The sequence below is a fragment of the Nerophis lumbriciformis genome, linkage group LG15 (assembly GCF_033978685.3).
Source record: "Nerophis lumbriciformis linkage group LG15, RoL_Nlum_v2.1, whole genome shotgun sequence".
NCBI lineage: Eukaryota > Metazoa > Chordata > Actinopteri > Syngnathiformes > Syngnathidae > Nerophis > Nerophis lumbriciformis.
Window position 1 is genome coordinate 42,491,636 of NC_084562.2, and position 21,648 is coordinate 42,513,283.

At 40.2% G+C, this 21,648-nt stretch overlaps 1 protein-coding gene across 1 annotated transcript in view; it reads right to left on the reverse strand.

Annotated features, from left to right (window-relative positions):
• Positions 1-870: 870 nt before the first annotated feature.
• Positions 871-21,648, reverse strand: part of LOC133616136 (leucine-rich repeat-containing G-protein coupled receptor 4-like) — a 91,182-nt gene continuing 70,404 nt past the window's right edge. The window contains exons 9-18 of the mRNA XM_061975254.2: positions 20,145-20,216; positions 19,936-20,004; positions 19,784-19,855; positions 19,609-19,674; positions 17,146-17,217; positions 15,108-15,179; positions 14,869-14,994; positions 13,514-13,611; positions 7,949-8,002; positions 871-7,871 (exon numbers count right to left, since the gene is read on the reverse strand). Coding sequence (XP_061831238.1) covers positions 6,463-7,871; positions 7,949-8,002; positions 13,514-13,611; positions 14,869-14,994; positions 15,108-15,179; positions 17,146-17,217; positions 19,609-19,674; positions 19,784-19,855; positions 19,936-20,004; positions 20,145-20,216 — 2,110 coding nt within the window. The 3' untranslated portion in view covers positions 871-6,462. The remainder of the gene's footprint in view (positions 7,872-7,948; positions 8,003-13,513; positions 13,612-14,868; positions 14,995-15,107; positions 15,180-17,145; positions 17,218-19,608; positions 19,675-19,783; positions 19,856-19,935; positions 20,005-20,144; positions 20,217-21,648) is intronic.

The following is a 21,648-nucleotide window of genomic DNA, read 5'->3' on the forward strand; positions in this document are numbered from 1 at the left end:
TGGTGATATCCTTTACACACTGATGTCGCTTGTTGATGCAGTACAGCCTGAGGGATCAAAGGTCACAGGCTTAGCTGCTTATGTGCAGTGATTTCTCCAGATTCTCTGAACCCTTTGATGATATTACGGACCGTAGATGGTGAAATCCCTAAATTCCTTGCAATAGCTAGTTGAGAAAAGTTTTTCTTAAACTGTTCAACAATTTGCTCACGTATTTGATTTGTTGACAAAGTGGTGACCCTCACACCATCCTGGTTTGTGAATGACTGAGCATTTCATGGAATCTACTTTTATACCCAATCATGGCACCCACCTGTTCCCAATTTGACTGTTCACCTGTGGGATGTTCCAAATAAGTGTTTGATGAGCATTCCTCAACTTTATTAGTATTTATTGCCACCTTTCCCAACTTCTTTGTCACGTGTTGCTGGCATCAAATTCTAAAGTTAATGATTATTTGCAAAAAAACATTTTTTTATCAGTTTGAACATCAAATATGTTGTCTTTGTAGCATATTCAACTAAATATGGGTTGAAAATGATTTGCAAATCATTGTATTCCATTTATATTTACATCTAACACAATTTCCCAACTCATGGAAACTGCAGGTATAGTAGTGCTGATGTACTGTGCAACTGTGAGGTTTGCTGCCTCCTCTGGTGCAGACAGGAAGGCCCTGCAGAGGGTGACCAGGACAACGGAGAAGATTATCGTCCGGCCTCCCCTGAGGACTTTATAGATAATTCAAATCTACTGTCCCCAAAAGATTAATTAATCCTTTAAGGTTCACTCATTCATGAAGTGTGAGGAAAATCCTTCTGAAAAATCACAGAAATGTTTGGGTTCGTCCAGATTTATTCACATTTTTTTCTACATGAGCAGATAAAACAGCCCGGGAAGATCTCAGATGTAAAAAAAAAACAAGTAAAAAAATGAACAAAAATGAACTTGTCTTGCATTAATTTAGCATACTTTTAGTGAAAAATCAGCACAACCCATGGTGTTAAAATGGTAAAATAATTATCCAAAATGGTCGATGACTTATGGACAATTGGTTTTTGGTATTTTACGGTCATGTTTTTCAAACTTGCTCAGCTTTTACACACAAGTGCTTGTCAGTCCCTTAAAGATGTGTACTAAATTTCATGATTTTTATTATTTCACAGTAAAACTTTGGGATTTAATTACAGTGCACAGAACAGGAAAATCAGCACACGCAACACAGCTCGGTGTGCATGTTTTGTCCAATTTAGACCCTTGTGTGTACATTCAGTTACACCATGGACTATCCTAACTTTTTCACAAAACTAAAAACAAAAACAAAAAAAAAATCACAGTTTACATAACATATTCCTCCCATAATTAGCACAAACATCAATGACGACAACAAAAGGAACAAAGTCAAGGATGTCTTTTAAAGGACTGCTGCTAATTACTACAACTGAGGAGGTAGCTTCCTAAAGTAGCATCCCACTTGTGGTTATTCAAATAATTTACACATGAATACCAAAATTAACAACCTAGCTACAGAAATGTACATTTTCATGACTTGGGATAAGAAATATGTCAAACAATCAAAGGACATGTTGGCAAGCTACGGTAGGAAAGGGATTCATATGGGCCCCATTCCAGGGTGGATCTCGCGTGAGAGGAAGAGAGCGGATAATCATTTTGCGACGCGGCCTGCTGTAAATGATGGAAAGGGCCACTCTACATAGCAACTGACACAGTGGTCCAAGTTGGAATTGCCACAAAACACATTTTAAAAATGTTCAACACTCTACTGCCATCTCAATTTGTCACGTTTCATGTGTCAGATAAACCGTGCCGAATGGGGCCATTTTAAAGCCCCTTCCTATTGTACACGAGGCGCACATTAAGGTCACAATATTATCGTGGCGCTGGAGACAACATTTTGTGAGTTGGATTCCGGATGCGTGCAATAACCTCAGCCAAGCTCAGAGAGAGATCTTATGAGATCCACATGAGTGTGCACTCATTTGGAACACTTTAGAAACGCCAACACAGTGGAAATGACAAGGATCAGATTTGAAGGGCCTTATTTCAGTGTTTCCCATACATTCACTTATAAATTTGGACTGCTACGAAAAGTTTTGGCACTACGTGTTGGCCCTTGCTCATAAAACACCACACACCTGGCTCGTCACGGTCACCTGGGCTGATAGTGAATTCATCAATAGTTGGAACAATAAGTGAAAATGAACTCAATAACTGCCGCTATTGATCATTGTGTTCATGTGCGTTTTCTTCGCCTCTCGCCTTTAGGAGGATACAAGAGGGTTCACTCTGTGCAACGCTCTCAGCACCTGAGCGATTTTATTCAATAGCAGAGTGAACCCTCTTGTCAATCAACCACAATCTTTGTCTGTGTGGGTGGAGGCGCGACCGATAGCTCACACATAGACAGACAGACAGCCTCGTTAGTGAGAAGCACCGCAAAGTAACAAATGATGAGGGGAAAAAAGATGATTGCAAAGCAAAAGTCCGGCGTGGGGATATTTTGGCTTTGAATGAACGAGCACGTATGCCAAATTTGCAAACAAACAAAAAACAACCTCACCCTCGGGGAAAAAAAAACTGCACTTCACATCAAGTGCAGTTTTTGTTACCAGCGATTGAGAGTCCTTTTTATTTTGATGTTTGTTTACATATAGGAAAATTAAAAGTTATTGGCCTTCCAATTACAATGAGTTAAAAAAAATAAAAATCAATGAGAATTCAAAGTTGTTTGATTTGGAAAGGAGTAGCTGCATTATTATTAAAAAAAAATATGATTACGTTAGTGCCTAATTTGGTCTCAAAATAATGCTGACAATATATATAATGCATCAACAATATATCATCCGGCTAAATGTGTTATGGGTTGAGGCATACTTCTTCTCAACAATGGCCAGGTGCCACTGTGAACTAAATAAACACACACACAGCTGGCTTGAAAAATGACAAAAAGCAGCAACAGAAGATATCTCATTTGCAGTTTTAAACATTTGTTTTGCTTTTTGTGTTTTTAAACTCATTATTTCCAAATCTGACGACCGCCACAGACAGGAGGGCAGTGAAAAAAAGCTAATAGAGTGGTACCCCGGCTCACACATTTTTGAGGCATTTGAGCTGTCCCTTAGAGAAATTGTTATGCTTCAGGTTACGAGCCTCCCCACCACTAGTTAGTTAAGTTGCTAGCGTGATAGATAATAAATAGCAAGACATAAATTAGTCTTTCCAACAACGGGGACAAAGTGAGTGAGTGTGAAGGACTGAAAAGAAGTAGATCATTTCAGTGAATTAAAGAAATAAATCATTGAAAAACATGACGTGTACTAGCATAGCACTGCCAGTCTGTACCATACGCCAGCCAAGCACGTTGACATCATTTCTAAACGTCAAACATGTACCCATTGAAAATATGTATACGTTGCTGATCTGTAGAGACTCCTCCCACCCCCACCAAGGACCGTTTTCACTGCTGGACTCCAAAGAGGTTCCGCAGCCTCCGTAGCAGAACCTCCAGGTTCTGTAACAGCTTCTTCCCTCAGGCCGTAAGACTCTTGAACGCATGAAAATAATTCCCTCAATTCCCCCCAAAAATGGATTAACTCGCTGGAGTATAAAGACAATATAACATACATCCATAAACGTGGATGCATATGCAAAAGTGCAATATATTTATCTGTACAGTAATCTAATTATTTATATCTGCACCTTATTGCTCTTTTATCCTGCACTACAACCAGCTAATGCAACGAAATGTTGTTCTTATCTGTACTGTAAAGTTCAAATTTGAATGACAATAAAAGGAAGTCTAAGTCTGATGGTGTTTGACAGAGACACGCTTCAAAGAAGATACTATAAAAGACAACTCGCCAAAAATAAATGCTGTACATTATTGTTCCAGTTCTTCATAAAAAAATACTGTAGTTTGTATTAAAATATAAATTGTTTGTCATTATCTAGAAGTAAATTAGGGATGGCTTTTTGCCGATATCCGATATTGTCCAACTCTTTAATTACCGATATCGATATATGCAGTCGTGGAATTAACACATTATGCCTAATTTGGACAACCAGGTAAGGTGAAGATAAGGTACTTCTTTAAAAAATTCATAAAATAAGATAAATTAAAAACATTTTCTTGAATAAAAAAGAAAGTAAAACAATATAAAAACAGTTACATAGAAACTAGTAATTAATGAAAATGAGTAAAATTAACTGTTAAAGGGTTAGTACTATTAGTGAACCAGCAGCACGCACAATCATGTGTGCTTACAGACTGTATCCCTTGCAGACTGTATTGATATATATTGATATATAATGTAGGAACCAGAATATTAATAACAGAAAGAAACAACCCTTTTGTGTGAATGAGTGTACATGGGGGAGGGAGGTTTTTTGGGTTGGTGCACTAATTGTAAGTGTATCTTGTGTTCTTTATGTTGATTTAATAAAAAAATAATAATAAAAAATAAAAAACCGATACCGATAATAAATAAACCGATACCGATAATTTCCAATATTACATTTTAACGCATCCCTAATGTAAATGTATCATATTTTATGATACATGTTCAAATTGTGGTGTATTTTAGGGGCCCAAAACAGAATCATTTACTTTCAATGGGTTACATTTTTCTGGGTTTCCGCAGGTATCCGCACATCTATTTAATACTTTTTAATGCCACTTAAAACAAAATGTAATGCCCAAGTCCTACTGCACATAGTTATTATATATATAGTCAAACGCTTATAACTGCCTGTATAGACAACATTATAAGCATTTGACAATGATAATCTTGAATATTTGAAAAGTTTACATTAACTGTTACTCTGTAGTGAATTAGAATTGGCTCACAAGACTGTTTAATCCAAAATTCTATTTTCCTGTAGTGATAGCAGCCAGTTATGGTGGCGTCATGGCGGCAGCAAGTTGCTTTGTTGGTCACGCCAAATAAACGTAGCACCGTTAACTGCTGCCTGCCTTGAATTAATTAACCAATACAGTAGTATGTGTGATTTGATCCATTTAAATTTGTTTTATTGCCTCTAGACATCAATTTAATCATTGTTAATGCCATTTAAGTAAAAAAACAAACATTTAATGACTTTTAGTGACCCACGGAAACCGTGTGTGACATGCAGGTATTTTGGGTAACAAGTCGCTCTTCACTGCAAGTAAAACTGTGCTGCTGTGCATAAATTGTTTTGCTTGGAGAAGCGCAAGTAAAATGTCAATTACTGAGGGAAAGGGTGCTTCATGTGAAATCTTACGTGTTCCTAGCCTCTTCCTGCTCAGCCATTGATAGGAAAATAATGGCAAATTTCATATTTGTCATACAGGTATAAAATGTGTTATTTTTCACTAAAAACATCAACTATTGTACAATGTATTTCCAATTAGTTTGTTTTAGTACTGTACATAACATGCATCAAATACAATTTGAGCTAAAAAATACAATTGTTAGACATGAATGAAAAATGGTGAAAACATTTTTTGGAAGGTGTTGAGGCTTAAAATAAAACTCAGCCTAGAGCAGCCCAATTAAACTCGTAAGCCGAGGTACCACTGTATTTGATTGACAAATATTCAACTCAATGTGTCGCCAAACTGTAATTAGCGTAAAAAGTAGCTTTCCTTTCTAAAGACAAAATGTTTACAAAATGTTTTTTTTAAGTGCAAAGCGGAGTTAAAAATGACATGTTCATAAAAGCGCATATTGCTCAGGGGAACAATGGCAACTTGTCCTACTTAAAAGAAACCTGACCCTGGCAACAGAACATTGCATCCCCACTTGAAACAATCTTATTTCCTAATAGGCAAATAATTAGGGGAAAAATGAAACTATATTTACATGTACCAGTTCATGTACTGTAGGGAACAGTCTGTGACAGTGTATATTAATGAAAAGCTCATATTTCAAACCTCCATCCAAACATGGCTGCCGTTCAAACAATAAATAACACCGGCACACTCATGACGAAACGCCAGTGATGTCGGATCACATTCTTAGTCTTGGCGACTCAACACAAGCGTTTTGGTAGAAATAGCGTTAGACCACAGTCACAAAGACCATACATTTCCCTGTGGAAGGTGAAGACCACCTGACTCATACATTCAAACTCTACAATGATTACATTTGCTACATTTATGTAAAAAAAATATACACCCAGGTATAAAATGAACAGTTGCTGTAGAGGAAATTTAAACATTTGACAGGCTTTGAATAATTAAAACTACATGAAAAAGCGTACAAAAAGTGAAGGAGGCTTTTAGGGCCCCATCCAAGGCAGAGGGCAGGCACACCAGGCGACACCATTTTCTCCTCCACATGACTTAAGTTCCCTTTAAATGAGTCTGTTCACACAGTCAAAACCAACCTAAGTGCTTGCTGTAATCTTTCACCAGGGTCGTTGGCACATTCCTTCCGTTTCTGTACTCTTAAGGCGGTGCTAGTCTTGGCCCGAAGGTATACTGTACGAGTAGTGTACCAGAGGGAGGCCTCTGCTCTGACAGAAGCAGGCTCTGCCGCACGCCTGAACTTGGTCGGAGCTGTCAGAAACAAACGAGTCCCCCTCGTCGGCGTATTCGGACTGAGCGGACGGCGTCACGCTATCTGCCCAGAATCCCTCAGCACGCTGGCAGGGGGCCGCTCCCGTCGGCAGGGTGGGACAGCTGCGAGACTTCACCAAGTGTCTGCAGGCCGTGGGGGACGAGGTGCAAGAGCAGGTCTTGGCATGCAAAGCCGCCTCGCACTTTTCACACGCAACCGTCTCTCCGCAGAGCTGAGAGTAAACTCCACAGCCGAAGCCTAAATGAGCCGAGGAGCCGCAATCCGTGAGCTCCGACCCCGCGGCCTCGTTGTCTCTGTGACTTTCGCTGCCGGATTTCGCCTCCCTGGCCAAACGTCCGCAGCTGCGCAGCCGTAGCCAGTCCTCCCTGAAGGCCGGACTGAAGAGAACGTAGAGAACCGGGTTGACGCATGCGGGCAGCGGGAAGAAAATGAGAATGACCGACTTTGCGATCTCCGGGCTGCCGACGGTGGATCCTGTCAAGAGGGGGGCGAAGGAGAAAGCGGCCACGGGACAGAAGAAGATGCAGTTGGTGAAAATGAGCCACGCGACATGACGCAGAGCACCTGTCTGCTCTGGGTCGACCAGTTGTACCCTGCCAAGGTGGCAGTACAGCTCGGTGTATACGGCCGCCGTGAACAGGTAAGCCAATGCGTTGAGGAGGACCAGGACTACAGTGACGCTCAAGGCTGGACTCTCAGCCCCGGCGAAGGGCAGGCAAAGTGGCGAGGCAGAATGGTCGCTGAAGGTCAGTAGAGGCAGGCACGCTGCAGTCGCAGCAAGTAACCCAAGCACTCCTGCAGCGAGGACAAAGTGTCGATCTCCTCTCCAACACCCTCTCCGGCTGAGGCCGCTCCTTCTGGGTGACATCATCACCTTCCCGAGTATATTCCGCACGGCCACGCTACGCTCCACTGCGGCCAGGGAGAGCAGGAAAACAGCCCATTCTGATGAGAAGACAGCCAGGGCGCCAGTGAACTGGCACCCAGGCCCCATTTCCCACCACACGCCGAAGGCGGCGAAGGTTCCCCACGTGGCGACGTCCAACACCATCAATACACCCACGTACAGGCCCGTCAGCAGGTTAGCCAGGGCCAGAAGCCCCATCAGAAACCTGGCCGGTGGGATGGATGAGGCCTGCCAGTGGGTGTGGCCTAAGGTGCAGCGTGAGGGGAGGAATGTGGCAACCAGCACCAGACTGTTAAAGACCAGCGACACCAGGCAGATGAACCAGACTGTCAGGCGAATCATCCAGCTGCCGAGAAGGTGCTCGCAAGGCTTAAAAGCTCCTGTACAGGCAACAAAGTAAAACAAAGTGATCAAAATGGCGTGTAAATGTTAATGAGGGAACATGTGCAATTCTTACCAGGTGAAGGAGAGCAATGCATAATCATTGAAATTCTTTCTACTTCGTCGCCACCTGAAGAATGAACAAGAAAGGCTGTACTTTTAATTACAATTACGATTTTGGCTGCCACGGTAAAATGAGGATGACATTCGAACATTTTAAAAGCAGGCTCCGCAGCATATCAAATCAAGCACTTTCCGTCGCATAGAAGGGCTAAAGCAGCTCGTACTGAAGCCCGGTGAAGAGGCCCACGACCACGACAGGCTATGTGTATTGGAACAGAGCTCTAAAACCATGCCCACCGGCATTAAAGGCCTACTGAAACCACTACTACCGACCACGCAGTCTGATAGTTTATATATCAATGATGAAATCTTAATATTGCAAAACATGCCAATACGGCCGGGTTAGCTTACTAAAGTGCAATTTTAAATTTTGCGCGAAATATCCTGCTGAAAACGTCTCGGTATGATGACGCCGGCACGTGACGTCACGGATTGTGGAGGACATTTTGGGACAGCATGGTGGCCAGCTATTAAGTCGTCTGTTTTCATCGCAAAATTCCACAGTATTCTGGACATCTGTGTTGGTGAATCTTTTGCAATTTGTTCAATGAACAATGGAGACAGCAAAGAAGAAAGCTGTAGGTGGGAAGCGGTGTATTGCGGGCGGCTGCAGCAACACAAACACAGCCGGTGTTTCATTGTTTACATTCCCGGAAGGTGACAGTCAAGCTTTACCATTGGCCTGTGGAGAACTGGGACAACAGAGAGTCTTACCAGGAGAACTTTGAGTTGGATGCACAGACGCGGTACCGTGAGTACGCATGCAGCTGCGGCTTCCAAACATTTGATCGCTTGCCCGTACGTGCGTGCCGCTATGTGCATGTCACGTACGTAACTTTGGGGACTTTGGGGATATATATGTGCTGTATGAACTTTGGGGAGGTGAACGGTACTTTGGGCTGTGGGATTGAGTGTGTTGTGCAGGTGTTTGAGTTGTATTGGCGGGTTATATGGACGGGAGGGGGGAGGTGTTTCTTATGCGGGATTAATTTGTGGCATATTAAATATAAGACTGGTTGTGTTGTGGCTAATAGAATATATATATGTCTTGTGTTTATTTACTGTTTTAGTCATTCCCAGCTGAATATCAGGTCCCACCCGCCTCTCACAGCATCTTCCCTATCTGAATCGCTCCCACTGCCCTCTAGTCCTTCACTCTCACTTTCCTCATCCACAAATCTTTCATCCTCGCTCAAATTAATGGGGAAATTGTCACTTTCTCGGTCCGAATCACTCTCGCTGCTGGTGGCCATGATTGTAAACAATGTGCAGATGTGAGGAGCTCCACAACCTGTGACGTCACACTACTCGTCTGCTACTTCCGGTACAGGCAAGGCTTTTTTATCAGCGACCAAAAGTTGCGAACTTTATCATCAATGTTCTCTACTAAATCCTTTCAGCAAAAATATGGCAATATCGCGAAATTATCAAGTATGACACATAGTTAGGACCTGCTATCCCCGTTTAAATAAGAAAATCGCATTTCAGTAGACCTTTAACACACTTCTTCCAGGCTGTTGCATGCAGCTGGTCCCTTTGTTTCATTTCCGTAGAATATACAGGTGAAAATCTAAAACATTTAACATCATGCAAATGTTTTTTTGGGGACGGCGTGGCGAAGTTGGGAGAGTGGCCGTGCCAGCAATCTGAGGGTTACTGGTTCAATCCCCACCTTCTACCATCCTAGTCACGTCCGTTGTGTCCTTGAGCAAGACACTTCACCCTTGCTCCTGATGGGACTGGTTAGCGCCGTGCATGGCAGCTCCCGCCATCAGTGTGTGAATGTGTGTGTGTGAATGGGTGAATGTGGAAAATAGTGTCAAAGCGCTTTGAGTTCCTTAAAAAAAAAAGGTAGAAAAGCGCTATACAAGTACGACCCATTTACCATTTACCATTTTTTAAACCAGCAATTAGATTTACAAGGTGAAACTAATACAGTGCATCAGGAAAGTAATCACAGTTCTTCACTTTTTCAACATTTTGTTATGTTACAGCCTTATTCCAAAATGGAATAAATCCATGTTTGTCCTCAAAATTCTTTATACAATACCCCATAATCATAATATAAAAAGTTGTTTTCAGTTTTTGCAAATGTATTCAAAAATCAAAAATAAAAATCACAGCCTTTGCTCAATGTTTGGATAGGAAGTGTTTGTATTCATCCAGGATGTCACTGTACATTGCTGCGTTCATCTTAGTCTAGTCAGGGAGGTGACCAAGAACCCGATGGTCACCCAATGTCAGAGCTACAGCATTCCTCTGTGGAGAGAGGAGAACTTTGCAAAAGTACAACCATCTCTGCAGCTATCCACCAATCAGGCCTGCATGGTAGATTGGACAGACGGAAGCCATTTCTTAGTAAAAAAGTTTGCCAAAATGCACTTGAAAAACTCTTAGATCATGAGAAACTAAATTCTCTGGTCTGATGAGACAAAGATTGAACTCTTTGGCGTGAATGCCAGGTGTCATGTTTGGAGGAAACCAGACACCACTCATCAACAAGCCAATACCATCCCTACAGTGAAGCATGGTGGTGGTAGCATCATGCTGTGGGGATGTTTTTCAGGGCAGGAACTGGGACACTATTCAGGATAAAGGGAAAGATGAATGCAGCAAAACAACTAATGGAACATCTTAATGACGGTCAAACCACTTTGCACCCCATGCAAATTGGATTTTGCGCAAATTATCCAATTGAGTCAGCTATAATGTTTTGAGAGAAAGTTAAATAACAATTGGATAAAAATGAACATGTAGGAGCAGTTTTCTTAGATTTAAGAAAAGCATTTGATTCTGTGGACCATAATGTACTTTTTTTAATCAAAATTATCATCCTTTAGTTTTTCCACAAATGGCACAAAATTGATGGAATCATGTTCATCCAATAGAACACAAAGCACTGTGGTCAATGAGGTAAAATCATAATTTCAAGATTGTCGTGTAGGGGTACCTCAAGGATCTATTTTGGGCCCCATTTTATTTTCCTTGTATATTAATGACTTTCCTCATAATAAAAGTGTGGTCTTTTGCAGATGATGCAGTGATTTTTTACAAGTTCTAAAACTACAAAAAAAGCTGCTCGGATTCTCTCATCAACCCTTACACTTGTTAACGACTGGCTAACCAGATCCTGCTTTCTGCTAAACACACCCCCTCAAACATGACTCAATCAAATGTGTATTTTGGAGGTAAACAACTAAGGTAGTAAGGAATTGAAATACTTACGAGTAACATTTGACTCAGTCCTTGCTTTCAAAAAACATATCAAAATGCTGTCCAAGACAGTTAAATATAATATACGTAATTTTAATCAAATGATGAGGCTGCCATGATGTTTCGGCATTGCATGATACTTTTTCACATAAGTTATTGTATAATTAGTTGGTCCCTAACAGGTGTAACCAATCCGAAACCAATAGAATCACTTTATAAATCAACGCTTCTCATCCAATTTGATGGCGCTTGAGAGGCATTGCAAAGAGGATTTGGCAAAGAAGAATGTGCAAAACTGCTCAAAGATAGGCGTGCCAAGACTGTGGGATCCTATTAAAAAATACTTGAGGGGGTAATTTCTGTTAAAGGTACATAAAAGTATTGAGCAAATACTGTAATTACTTAAGTATGTGTTGTTGGTTTTTTTTTTTTAAACAAATTTACAATTTAAAAAAATAAATTACCTTTTCAAATTATCATTATGGGGTATTGTCTGTAGAATTTTGAGGACAAAAATACATTTATTCCATTTTGGGATAAGGCTGTAACATAACAAAATGTGGAAAAAGTGAAGCACTGTGAATACTTTCTGGATGCACTGTATATGATAAGGCTGTAACATAACACAATGTGAAAAAAGTGAAGCGCCGTGAATACTTTCTGGATGCACTGTATATGACATAAGCCCATGCATGCAACTCAAAATATTAAAAAACGTATTTTGATATAATTCTGATGAATATGGCTTGGAGGTGATGAATACCTCGAATTGAAAACTTCAGGAAATTTGCGGTTTTTAAAAACTGTAAACCATGATCATCAAAATTATAATAAATAAAAGCTTGACATATCACACTTTGTATGTAATGAGTTTATATCAAAATAGTTTCACATTTGAAGTTGAACTGCTGAAATGAATGGACTTTAATACAATATTCAAATGTTTTTAGTTTTACCTGTAACTCGGCGAGCAATGCAGACCACAACGCTGCTACTAAACAGTGACAGATGGAGAACCCTTTACAACACGCTGTTTTGCGAGCCATTGTGCTGAATAAGAGTCTGGAAACAATTTTCTGTTGAGTGCCAACACCGGCAAGAGTGCTCCTCATTGGAATTCATGCACTCCCTTCATCTGCGCATGTGTATGAATCCAGGAAATGCAGAAATGTAATTGCATATTTAAGACAAACTTGTCTGAATAACTGAATAACGCTATAATTTTGTATTTTGTATGTGTCACATCAAAAACAATCAATTGTATGATTCTGTCGAGCATGAGTGTCCAATTGATGGCGCATGGCAAGTTTTTTTTATATGGTCCCTGAAAAAAATACATACAAATTGGATAAATAGAGCTAAAGGAATTATACTCATTATAAACAAAAACACAAAGATGTGTCTTCAAATGGATAACATTTATTTAGCCATTTTATTAGACTACCGTATTTAGGTACAAATTACATGTTATGTCAAGTTCACACGCCTGCCTGCATGCCTACCCCACAAGTAGATTTATAAACCTGTGGGAAACGCTGTGAATCACCCAACATAACATAAATGTATAAACCTGATTTCAATTTTGATAAAAATAATTGTGATTATTATTTTGCCCATAATCGTGCAGCCCTAGTAGATGACAAAGTTTTATGGAATGCATGTGTCTTTTCACCACATACTGTAGCACTGCAGATGTCGATTAAGTTTTGTAGCATATATTAGTAACACAAGCATTTAATGTCTACTTCCACTATCCAATATTCTGGTTGAGACCACATACAAAACATTCTTGGTGTGCACCTGAGCGCGGTTCGTTTAGCATTCAGGCTTGTATTTGTGCCAGAGGGACTGTAAAATATTGACCTGTAAAATATTGACCTGATTGCATATTTGATAAATACAATTTGAAAAATAGCATTTATTATCTATCACAAATTACTAAAATTAAATTACCATTATCATTTAATTAATATTCATTTACAAAATTTCCCAAAACAAACAAGTAAAAATTCACGTTAGTCCTGTCTCCCAATTTTCCAAGAGTCGCGTTTTCCTAACACAATACCCCTCTGAAAAATTTTACATTTTACAAGATTTGAATGGAATTTAGGACATTTAAGGCCTTAAATTGTACGGTAATTATTTGATTTAAGATGTTTTAAGACTTTTTAAGACCCAGCGGATACCGTGCTATAGTGCAAAGACAATGTTTTAGCGGCATGTACAGTCTTGCATTGCACTGTCAAGTTGACAGTTCCTTGTGAAATAACAGTTTGGTGAGAAAATATGACAGCAGCATTCTCACCTGATGATCTCTTAACGTCACCATCCTCACTAAAACTTGTCAACGAGTCGCATCCAACAAATGCACAGCACTGGTAGGCGTATGGAACGGAAATGGACCTACAAGGCAAGGAATAATATAGCAGACATTTATAACACATATGGACTCTTATTATAAAAAAGGATACATGACTTTAGGGCAAATATATAAGAAATATATTGTTCAAGAAATTATATTACGATTATAAATGTACATGTTAATGGAGAAAATATGTGTAGTCATAGAGACACAAATAGATGTTCTCCTTTGTCAAAAATGAAAATCAAAGACAGCCCTAGTTTCCACTCTTCCCGAATACTACATTACTTCTTATGTTTAGAGTATTGTATATAGTGTAAGATTTGTAGTGTCACTTTTTATTTCTTCAGCAGAATGTCCAATATAGAAACATATGGAAGAAAAATATAACCTTAAAGAAAAATGTAATTTAAAATATTTGCATGCATGCACAACACTTAAAACCTTTAGTATGTTAGTATGTGGGATTAAATTATGGAATGGATTAAGCAAAGAAGTAAAAAAAAGTACTTATATGATCCAGTTGAAGAAACTGTTCAACTTCAAGGTGTTTGCAAAGTACATACAAGAATTCTAATAAAACATTTTGAACCTTATTGAAAGTGAGATCTATCAATCAATCAAAGTTTACGGTATTTATATAGCCCTTAATCACAAATGCCTCAAAGGGCTGCACAAACCACGATCACCACATCAGGGCAAGAAAAAAACTCAACCCAATTAGAACAACGAGAAACATTCGAAGGGACCGCAGATGTGGGGATCCCCCCTGGGTGACCGGTGCAATGGATGCCGAGTAGATACAGTTAATAATGTGAGAGTCCAGTCCATAATCTTTTTCATCTCACTTTTTCAATTAAAACTTATTTACCTATTTTTCTTCCTGAGAACTTTATTATTTATCATTCAAAGAGTTTTAAATTGTGAGCACATTGAAAACGGGACGTGTGTAGTAACTGCTATGAAATGGAAAAGGGTTAGGATTGAATAAGATCTGTTTCATGTTGTATAGAGAAATTGGAAATTGTGATGCATCATATAACTGTAAGCATGCTCGAAACAAACCTAAACCATAAGTTATATGTTCCAATATGTAGCAGTAAGGATCCTCACACCCCTCTTTTTTTGCTTAACAACTCATCTTAAATTTACAATTAAGTCTTATGAACTCAAAAGCCACTATGACAAATCCAAATTGACTGGGGGAAAAAAACTAAAATAAAATGCTGTTTAGCAAGACACAGAAAAGTTAGCTGGACAAAAGTAATAATAAATAAGTGTAATATTTTTTTCTTCACCTGAGTTTGGGTAACTGTCTCACAGTCAGCACATCTTTCATGTGTGGATTGCCTGAGAGTTTCAGTTGACTGACGGCACTCAGTCCGCTTGTTGGAAGCACAATCAGCGAGTTCATACTCAGATCTCTGCAAGGAATTAATTTACATAAATTATTATACAGTAATCCATAATAATGTATACAGAGAGTCATGGTTGTAGTCTGGGTTCAGCATATTAAAAGGTAATTCGTTATACTCACAGGTTAGTGAGTGCAGAAAGGGTGAGGAAAGCTTCTCTGTGAATAACTTGGATTTTATTTCTACTCAGATCTCTGTGGGAAAATCGGAACAAATCATACAGCATTTCAGAGCATGTTTGTGTCTGAAGATACACGACAAATTAGATATTCTGATTTCAAGTGGAATTTCAGGATGACGCTAAAATGCACTTTAATCTTTAAAGTTGAACTTAATTGAATTTTTTTTCAACTGTTCAATTGTTTACTACTTTTTGAACAACTTGCTGTTCTCTAAGAAGCAACTCAACGGCAAAATGGCTTCCAATGTAATGTTCTCTGGAGAAAGTGGCCACTGAGCTAAGAGTGTAATTAGCAGCTTTCAACAAAAATACAGAACCACTGAAAGAGCCAGAGAAAGGATTATTGAATTAAAAAAAAAAAAATGTCACCTGATGTGAATTTGAATGTGAGGTTGTGCAAAAAGTACTGAATATAGTTCTAAACGAACTTTCAAAAGTTTTGAGAAGGTCAAATTAAGTTCACTTAGGGTTGTTTCGATACCGGTACCAGAATGAAAATGTATTTCGATACTGTGATACTTTTCTAAATAAAGGGGACCACAAAAAAATTGCATTATTGGCTTTATTTTAACAAAAAATCTTATGGTACATTAAACATATTTCTTATTGCAATCGAAGAACAATTTTGGCCTGAAATAAAATATTTTAATAAAGTCTTTTAGTAGTAAGTAAGCAAACAAAGGCTCCTAATTTGTCTGCTGACATATGCAGTAACATGTTATGTAATTTCTCATTCCATTATTTTGTCAAATTTATGAGGGACAAGCTGTAAAAAATGATTATTAATCCACTTGTTCATTTACTGGACGAAGTGGCTGGGGAGAGGGAAGTCTGGGCTTCCCTGCTTAGGCTGCTGCCCCCGCGACCTGGCCTCGGATAAGCGGAAGAAGATGGATGGATGGATGGTTGTTCATTTACTGTTAATATCTGCTTACTTTCTGTTTCAAGATGTTCTATCTACACTTCTGTTAAAATGTAATAATCACTTATTCTTCTGTTGTTTGGATATTTTACATTAGTTTTGGATAATACCACAAATGTAGGTATCAAGACGATACCAAGTAGTTAAAGGATCATACATTGGTCATATTCAAAGTCCTCATGTGTCCAAGTACATACAGGTATTTCCTGAGTTTATAAACATAATATGAATTTTGAAAAAAGGAAAAAAGATTTTGTGACGATAAAAAATATCGATGTAATCATAGTAGTATCGACAAGATACGATTTTGTACTTGATATCATTACAGTGGGTGTCAGGTATAGATCCACCCATGGCATTTGTTTATTGTCATTAGCGGTGACGCTGGTGAGCTACGGTGTTTAGTGAAACATGTTTAGCTATTCCTCGTCCTGCAGGGATGATACTTGTAAGAAACATACTTTATTTGTCGCCATGAATGCGAGGATTAGTGATTTAGAAGTAGCTAAAACGCTAGCGAGCCATGTTTTAAAGCACCTCTTGTAGAGCTGCGTTTAGTGTTATAGCTTCGCCTTTAACGTTAGTTATTAAACCAAAATGTGTCTATTCTCCCTTTTCTGTCTACACACCTTGTCTGCTTGTGTGTACTCTGTGATTGTGCGCTGCCGAACATGCTCCTGTGCTCATAAAACCAGCAATGTCATGACGTGACGACGCGCCGTCATGCCCGTTAAAAAAATAAATACAATTTAAATGGGGAACCGGTACTTTTCAAACAGAGTATTGGACCGTTTTTGATTCATTAGTACTGTACCCCGCCTTCCGCCCGATTGTAGCTGAGATGGGCTACAGTGCCCCCCGCGACCTCGAAGGGAATAAGCGGTAGAAAATGGATGGATGGAGTACCGCGATACTATACTAGTATCTGTATACGGTACAAGCCTATGTTCATCTTTAAAGATTATTGTGCATTTTAGCTTTATCCCAAAATTTAAACAAGAAGGCTGAACACCCTTAACTTTTTGTGAGTTTGGTATGTGTGACTAAAGTGACTTACAGTAAACGTAGAGCAGTAAGACCTTGAAACGTATCTCTGCCAATTTCCTCTATTTGGTTGTGCTGAAAACTTCTGTTAATTGAGAACAAAAATACATTTACTTACATTGTTTGACCTGGTCATATATATACAGTGGAACCTCTCATTGTACAAACTTTTCAAATTACGAACCACAGATCGAATACAAATATGCTTTGGTGTACAAACCTTGTCACAGTGTACAACGTTTTGTTTTGTTTTCATTGTGGGCAGGCTGATCGCTCTCCAGTGTTTATTTAGTGAGCACAGTGCTGCTGTTAGCTACTGTGCTACTTTGACTGCTTTTTAGGTGCCTTTAGCTTTTTTGAAATATTTTCTCTAGTTTTGATAGCTCAATAAGTCCAAAGAAAGCAATGGACAAGCAATGTGTGGTTTGAAACATTCAGGGAGCGTTATTTTTTAATCATTGTAGCGACCTGGCTGTTGAACGTAAGGAGTTTGTGATTTCAAACAGTGAGCGCACAACAGTGCGAGTGACTGTGTTCGTGTGTGCGTGTCGGCAGGGCAGCTACGAATGAGGACAGTTAAGCTTTTTATTGTTGTTTTGACTAATTTAAATATAAATTTGATCCATCACCCCATTGTTATATTTGTTTGATATACAGTACTGTATAACGCTTTATATTGTGTTCACAGTGTAAAAACTTTTACTAACGCTCAGACTTTTTGTCGAAGGTGAAAACCATTCATGTTTACATTAGGGTTAGGGTTGGGGAACCAAACCACACAACAGCCAGCCTAACTGTCATTGCATGCACACACAAAAGTCCATTTGCCCTCTTTGACGATAAAAATCCTCAAAGTACTTCATAAACTCCTCTGCGGCAGCTTTGTCTTTGTCCTAAACTTTTCCAAACACCCACAGTTCGCCCTAAATTGTTCTTCCGTGCTGGTTCCAGCATTGTCACTCTTGTACATCAAGTCGCCATATAAATGGCGAACCTACTCGCAAATGATAGCTTCAGAAATGCTATTACGTGCTAGCTGCTTCTCATTTATTTACACACTTGCACACTCTCTCTGTCCTTGTGAAGATATTTAACCCCTTTGGCAAAGTCAGCAACCATATAAACATCCTTGTTTAAAATGGTTACAATTGTGGATTTGTTTATTCCATATTTGCAAGCCAAACCGTGTGCCGTTGGCACCGCCGTGTACTCTTCGCAAATATAAAAACAGGAAGTGTTGTAGGGTTCCCGCCTCTTCAAAATGGCCATGCCCTTGTGTACAGGAAGTGATGTCATCCAAATGGCAGCCCCCATTCGGCTTTCAGCGACACACACAATTAATGAATACCGTATTTTCCGCACCATAAGGCGCCCTGGGTTATAAGCCACGCCTTCAATGAACGGCATATTTCAAAACTTTGTCCACCTATAAGCCGCCCCGTGTTGTAAGCCGCATCTAACTCCGCTAAAGGAATGTCAAAAAAACAGTCAAATAGGTCAGTCAAACTTTAATAATATATTAAAACCAGCGTGATGTGGGCACGCATGGAATCGTATATCAACATGGACGAAGCTGCGTGAAAAAAGCCACCCGGCCTCTTCGCGTAAACTTAAACTTACCTTAACCACTCGCTCATCTTTTCTTCATCCATCCCTTCGAGTTAGCTTTTATGATGACGCCGGCTGGAAAGGTCTCTTTTGGCAAGGTCTTCCTTTTGAATATCACCATGGGTGGAAGTTTCTGGCCATTAGCATGGCAAGCTAGAACCACAGTGAAGGATGACTTCTCATTCCCTGTGGTGCGAATATTCACCGTACGTGCTCCCGTTGTATCCACAGTGCGGTTCACAGGAATATCAGTTGCTGTGAAATAGTAATCCGTGTGCGGATGGAGAGATTGCGTCTTTTCATGAACCGGATCCCTGTCGTTTAGTAGGAGCCATTTTGTGGTCTTTACAGATGTAAACACACAAAAGAAATGAAACGTACTGTAATATCCGCGCGCTTTTTCTTCTTCTACGCGGGCGGGTGGTTGCTTACAGTAGAAGAAGAAGCGCTTCCTGTTCTATGGGGGCGGGTGCTTACCTTGGCGGTTGCTTGCGTAGAAGAAGAAGCGCTTCCTGTTCTACCGGGAAAAAAGATGGCGGCTGTTTACCGTAGTTACGAGACCGAAACTTTATGAAAATGAATCTTAATATTTATCCATATATAAAGCGCACCGGGTTATAAGGCGCACTGTCAGCTTTTGAGAAAATTTGTGGTTTTTAGGTGCGCCTTATAGTGCGGAAAATACGGTAAATGAAGAGTCCACACACCGAGACATTATTCGCATTCAGAGGCATAGTTCGCTTGATCAAAAGGATCGTAGACCGATAAGGACGCAAATAGAGGCGTTCGTAAATCGAGGTTCCACTGTATTTTAAAAACAAGTTCAAGCACTCGCATTGATATAAACTATAGTTTCAGCAACACTCACATCTCCTGGAGTAAGACGCAGGCTTGAAGGGATGGTACTTCCTTGATCTCATTGTAGGATAAATCTCTAACAACGGAATACAGACGGCTAATTAGCTTACTTGCAATATCTAAAATGAAGGCATGACGACAAAGAAAATCAACAAACAGAGGAATGGAATGGGAAAGTTTCTTACAGTGTCTCAAGGAGCTTGAGATTGTCACACAAATCAGCAGGGAGGGCCGATATCTTGGTTCCTGACAGCGTCCTGGTAACACAAAAACGTCATCAGGAATCACAGACATGCAAAAGAGAGTAAGGTCTGATTAGGCATTAAGGCTCTCTCACAGGCTCTCAAGGTTGTTGGTCCTTGTGAGGACTGGGAAGTCATGCGTCATGTCGGCTCCTCTAAGCATCCTGGAAAAACACATGGTGGGGAAAAACGGAATAAGTCAAGTACAGTACAACTACAACGTTATACTACTAAATGCCTCTCAAAGCCCTCGCAGTAAGCCTTAGACATTGATTTGCGTCAGTCAGTAAAACGGGCAACTTACAAAGAGTGGAGGTCAGACAAGTTCTGGAAAGCCGTAGCACCCACAAAGGACATAGGGTTGTCATAGAAATGTCTGCGAGGAGGGATAGCCATTTATTAGACAAGAACAGTTGTGTCATGTGCACAGTATAACCTTAGTTGAACTTAGTGGGGCACAGGAGGTCCTGGATCCGTTCCTGTGACTGCTATGTAAGTCGAGTGCAAGTCGGAACTTATACCTAAATTATACCTAATTAAAACCCAAGTCACTCCTACTGTAAAGAGAACACAAAAAGAATATAATAAAATAGAAAATAGAGTAATACAAATATAAAATATAATAAATAAAAACAGTTTACTATTATCTATGTGGTTGTTTTGCACATTAGAGAGGGTAATGAAAGGAAAAGAGAATCTTATTGAAAGAGGGAGGTCTCAATAAGACTACTGTGCTGCTTGCTTATCACAGTCCTTTTCATAAAAGCTGATCCTTTCACATGTTCAAAGATAGCATCTTTATCCTTTGTGATGGTTGCAATTTTTGAGCGGCTTGGCCCAAGCAAGCAGCTCCGTTGAGCATTTCTCAACTTTCTAATAATTTTACAATTTCTCTTCACTGTTTACTTTCTTTTTCTTTGATGCACTGGCACCAGACGAATTTGCTTCAAGGCTGGGAGACGTTAATGAAAGGAAAGAGTTAACTAAAAAAAAACTAAGGAAATGGAGTAGGGATGGAATGGTTTCAAAATCTCATGGTACGATATCACAGTTTTAAGGCCGCGGTACGATATTTGGATTTATTTACAAAAAAAAAAAAAAAACCTTCAAAATGCCATAATGTGTAAAATGAAGTGGCAGGAATGTTTATGATAAACACACTTAGTGTAATTAAACATATTGCTAAAATGTTCGAATGATATTTATTACTCATCTACTGTTCTAAACAGACAAAGAGCAGCTCGAAGATCTCTATGAGGAACACTGACAAGGAACCCAGAATTCCCTCGCCCGGACGCGGGTCACCGGGGCCCCCCTCTGGAGCCAGGCCCGGAGGTGGGGCACGATGGCGAGCGCCTGGTGGCCGGGCCTGTCCCCATGGGGCCCGGCCGGGCACAGCCCGAAGAGGCAACGTGGGTCCCCCCTCCAATGGGCTCACCACCCATAGCAGGGGTCATAGAGGTCGGGTGCTATGTGAGCTGGGCGGCAGCCAAAGGCAGGGCACTTGGCGGTCCGATCCTCGGCTACAGAAGCTAGCTCTTGGGATGTGGAACGTCACCTCGCTGGGGGGGAAGGAGCCTGAGCTAGTGCGCGAGGTGGAGAAGTTCCGGCTAGATATAGTCGGACTCACTTCGACGCACAGCAAGGGCTCTGGAACCAGTTCTCTCGAGAGGGGCTGGACTCTCTTCCACTCTGGCGTTGCCGGCAGTGAGAGGCGACGGGCTGGGGTGGCAATTCTTATTTCCCCCCGGCTCAGAGCCTGCACATAGGAGTTCAACCCGGTGGACGAAAGGGTAGCTTCCCTCCGC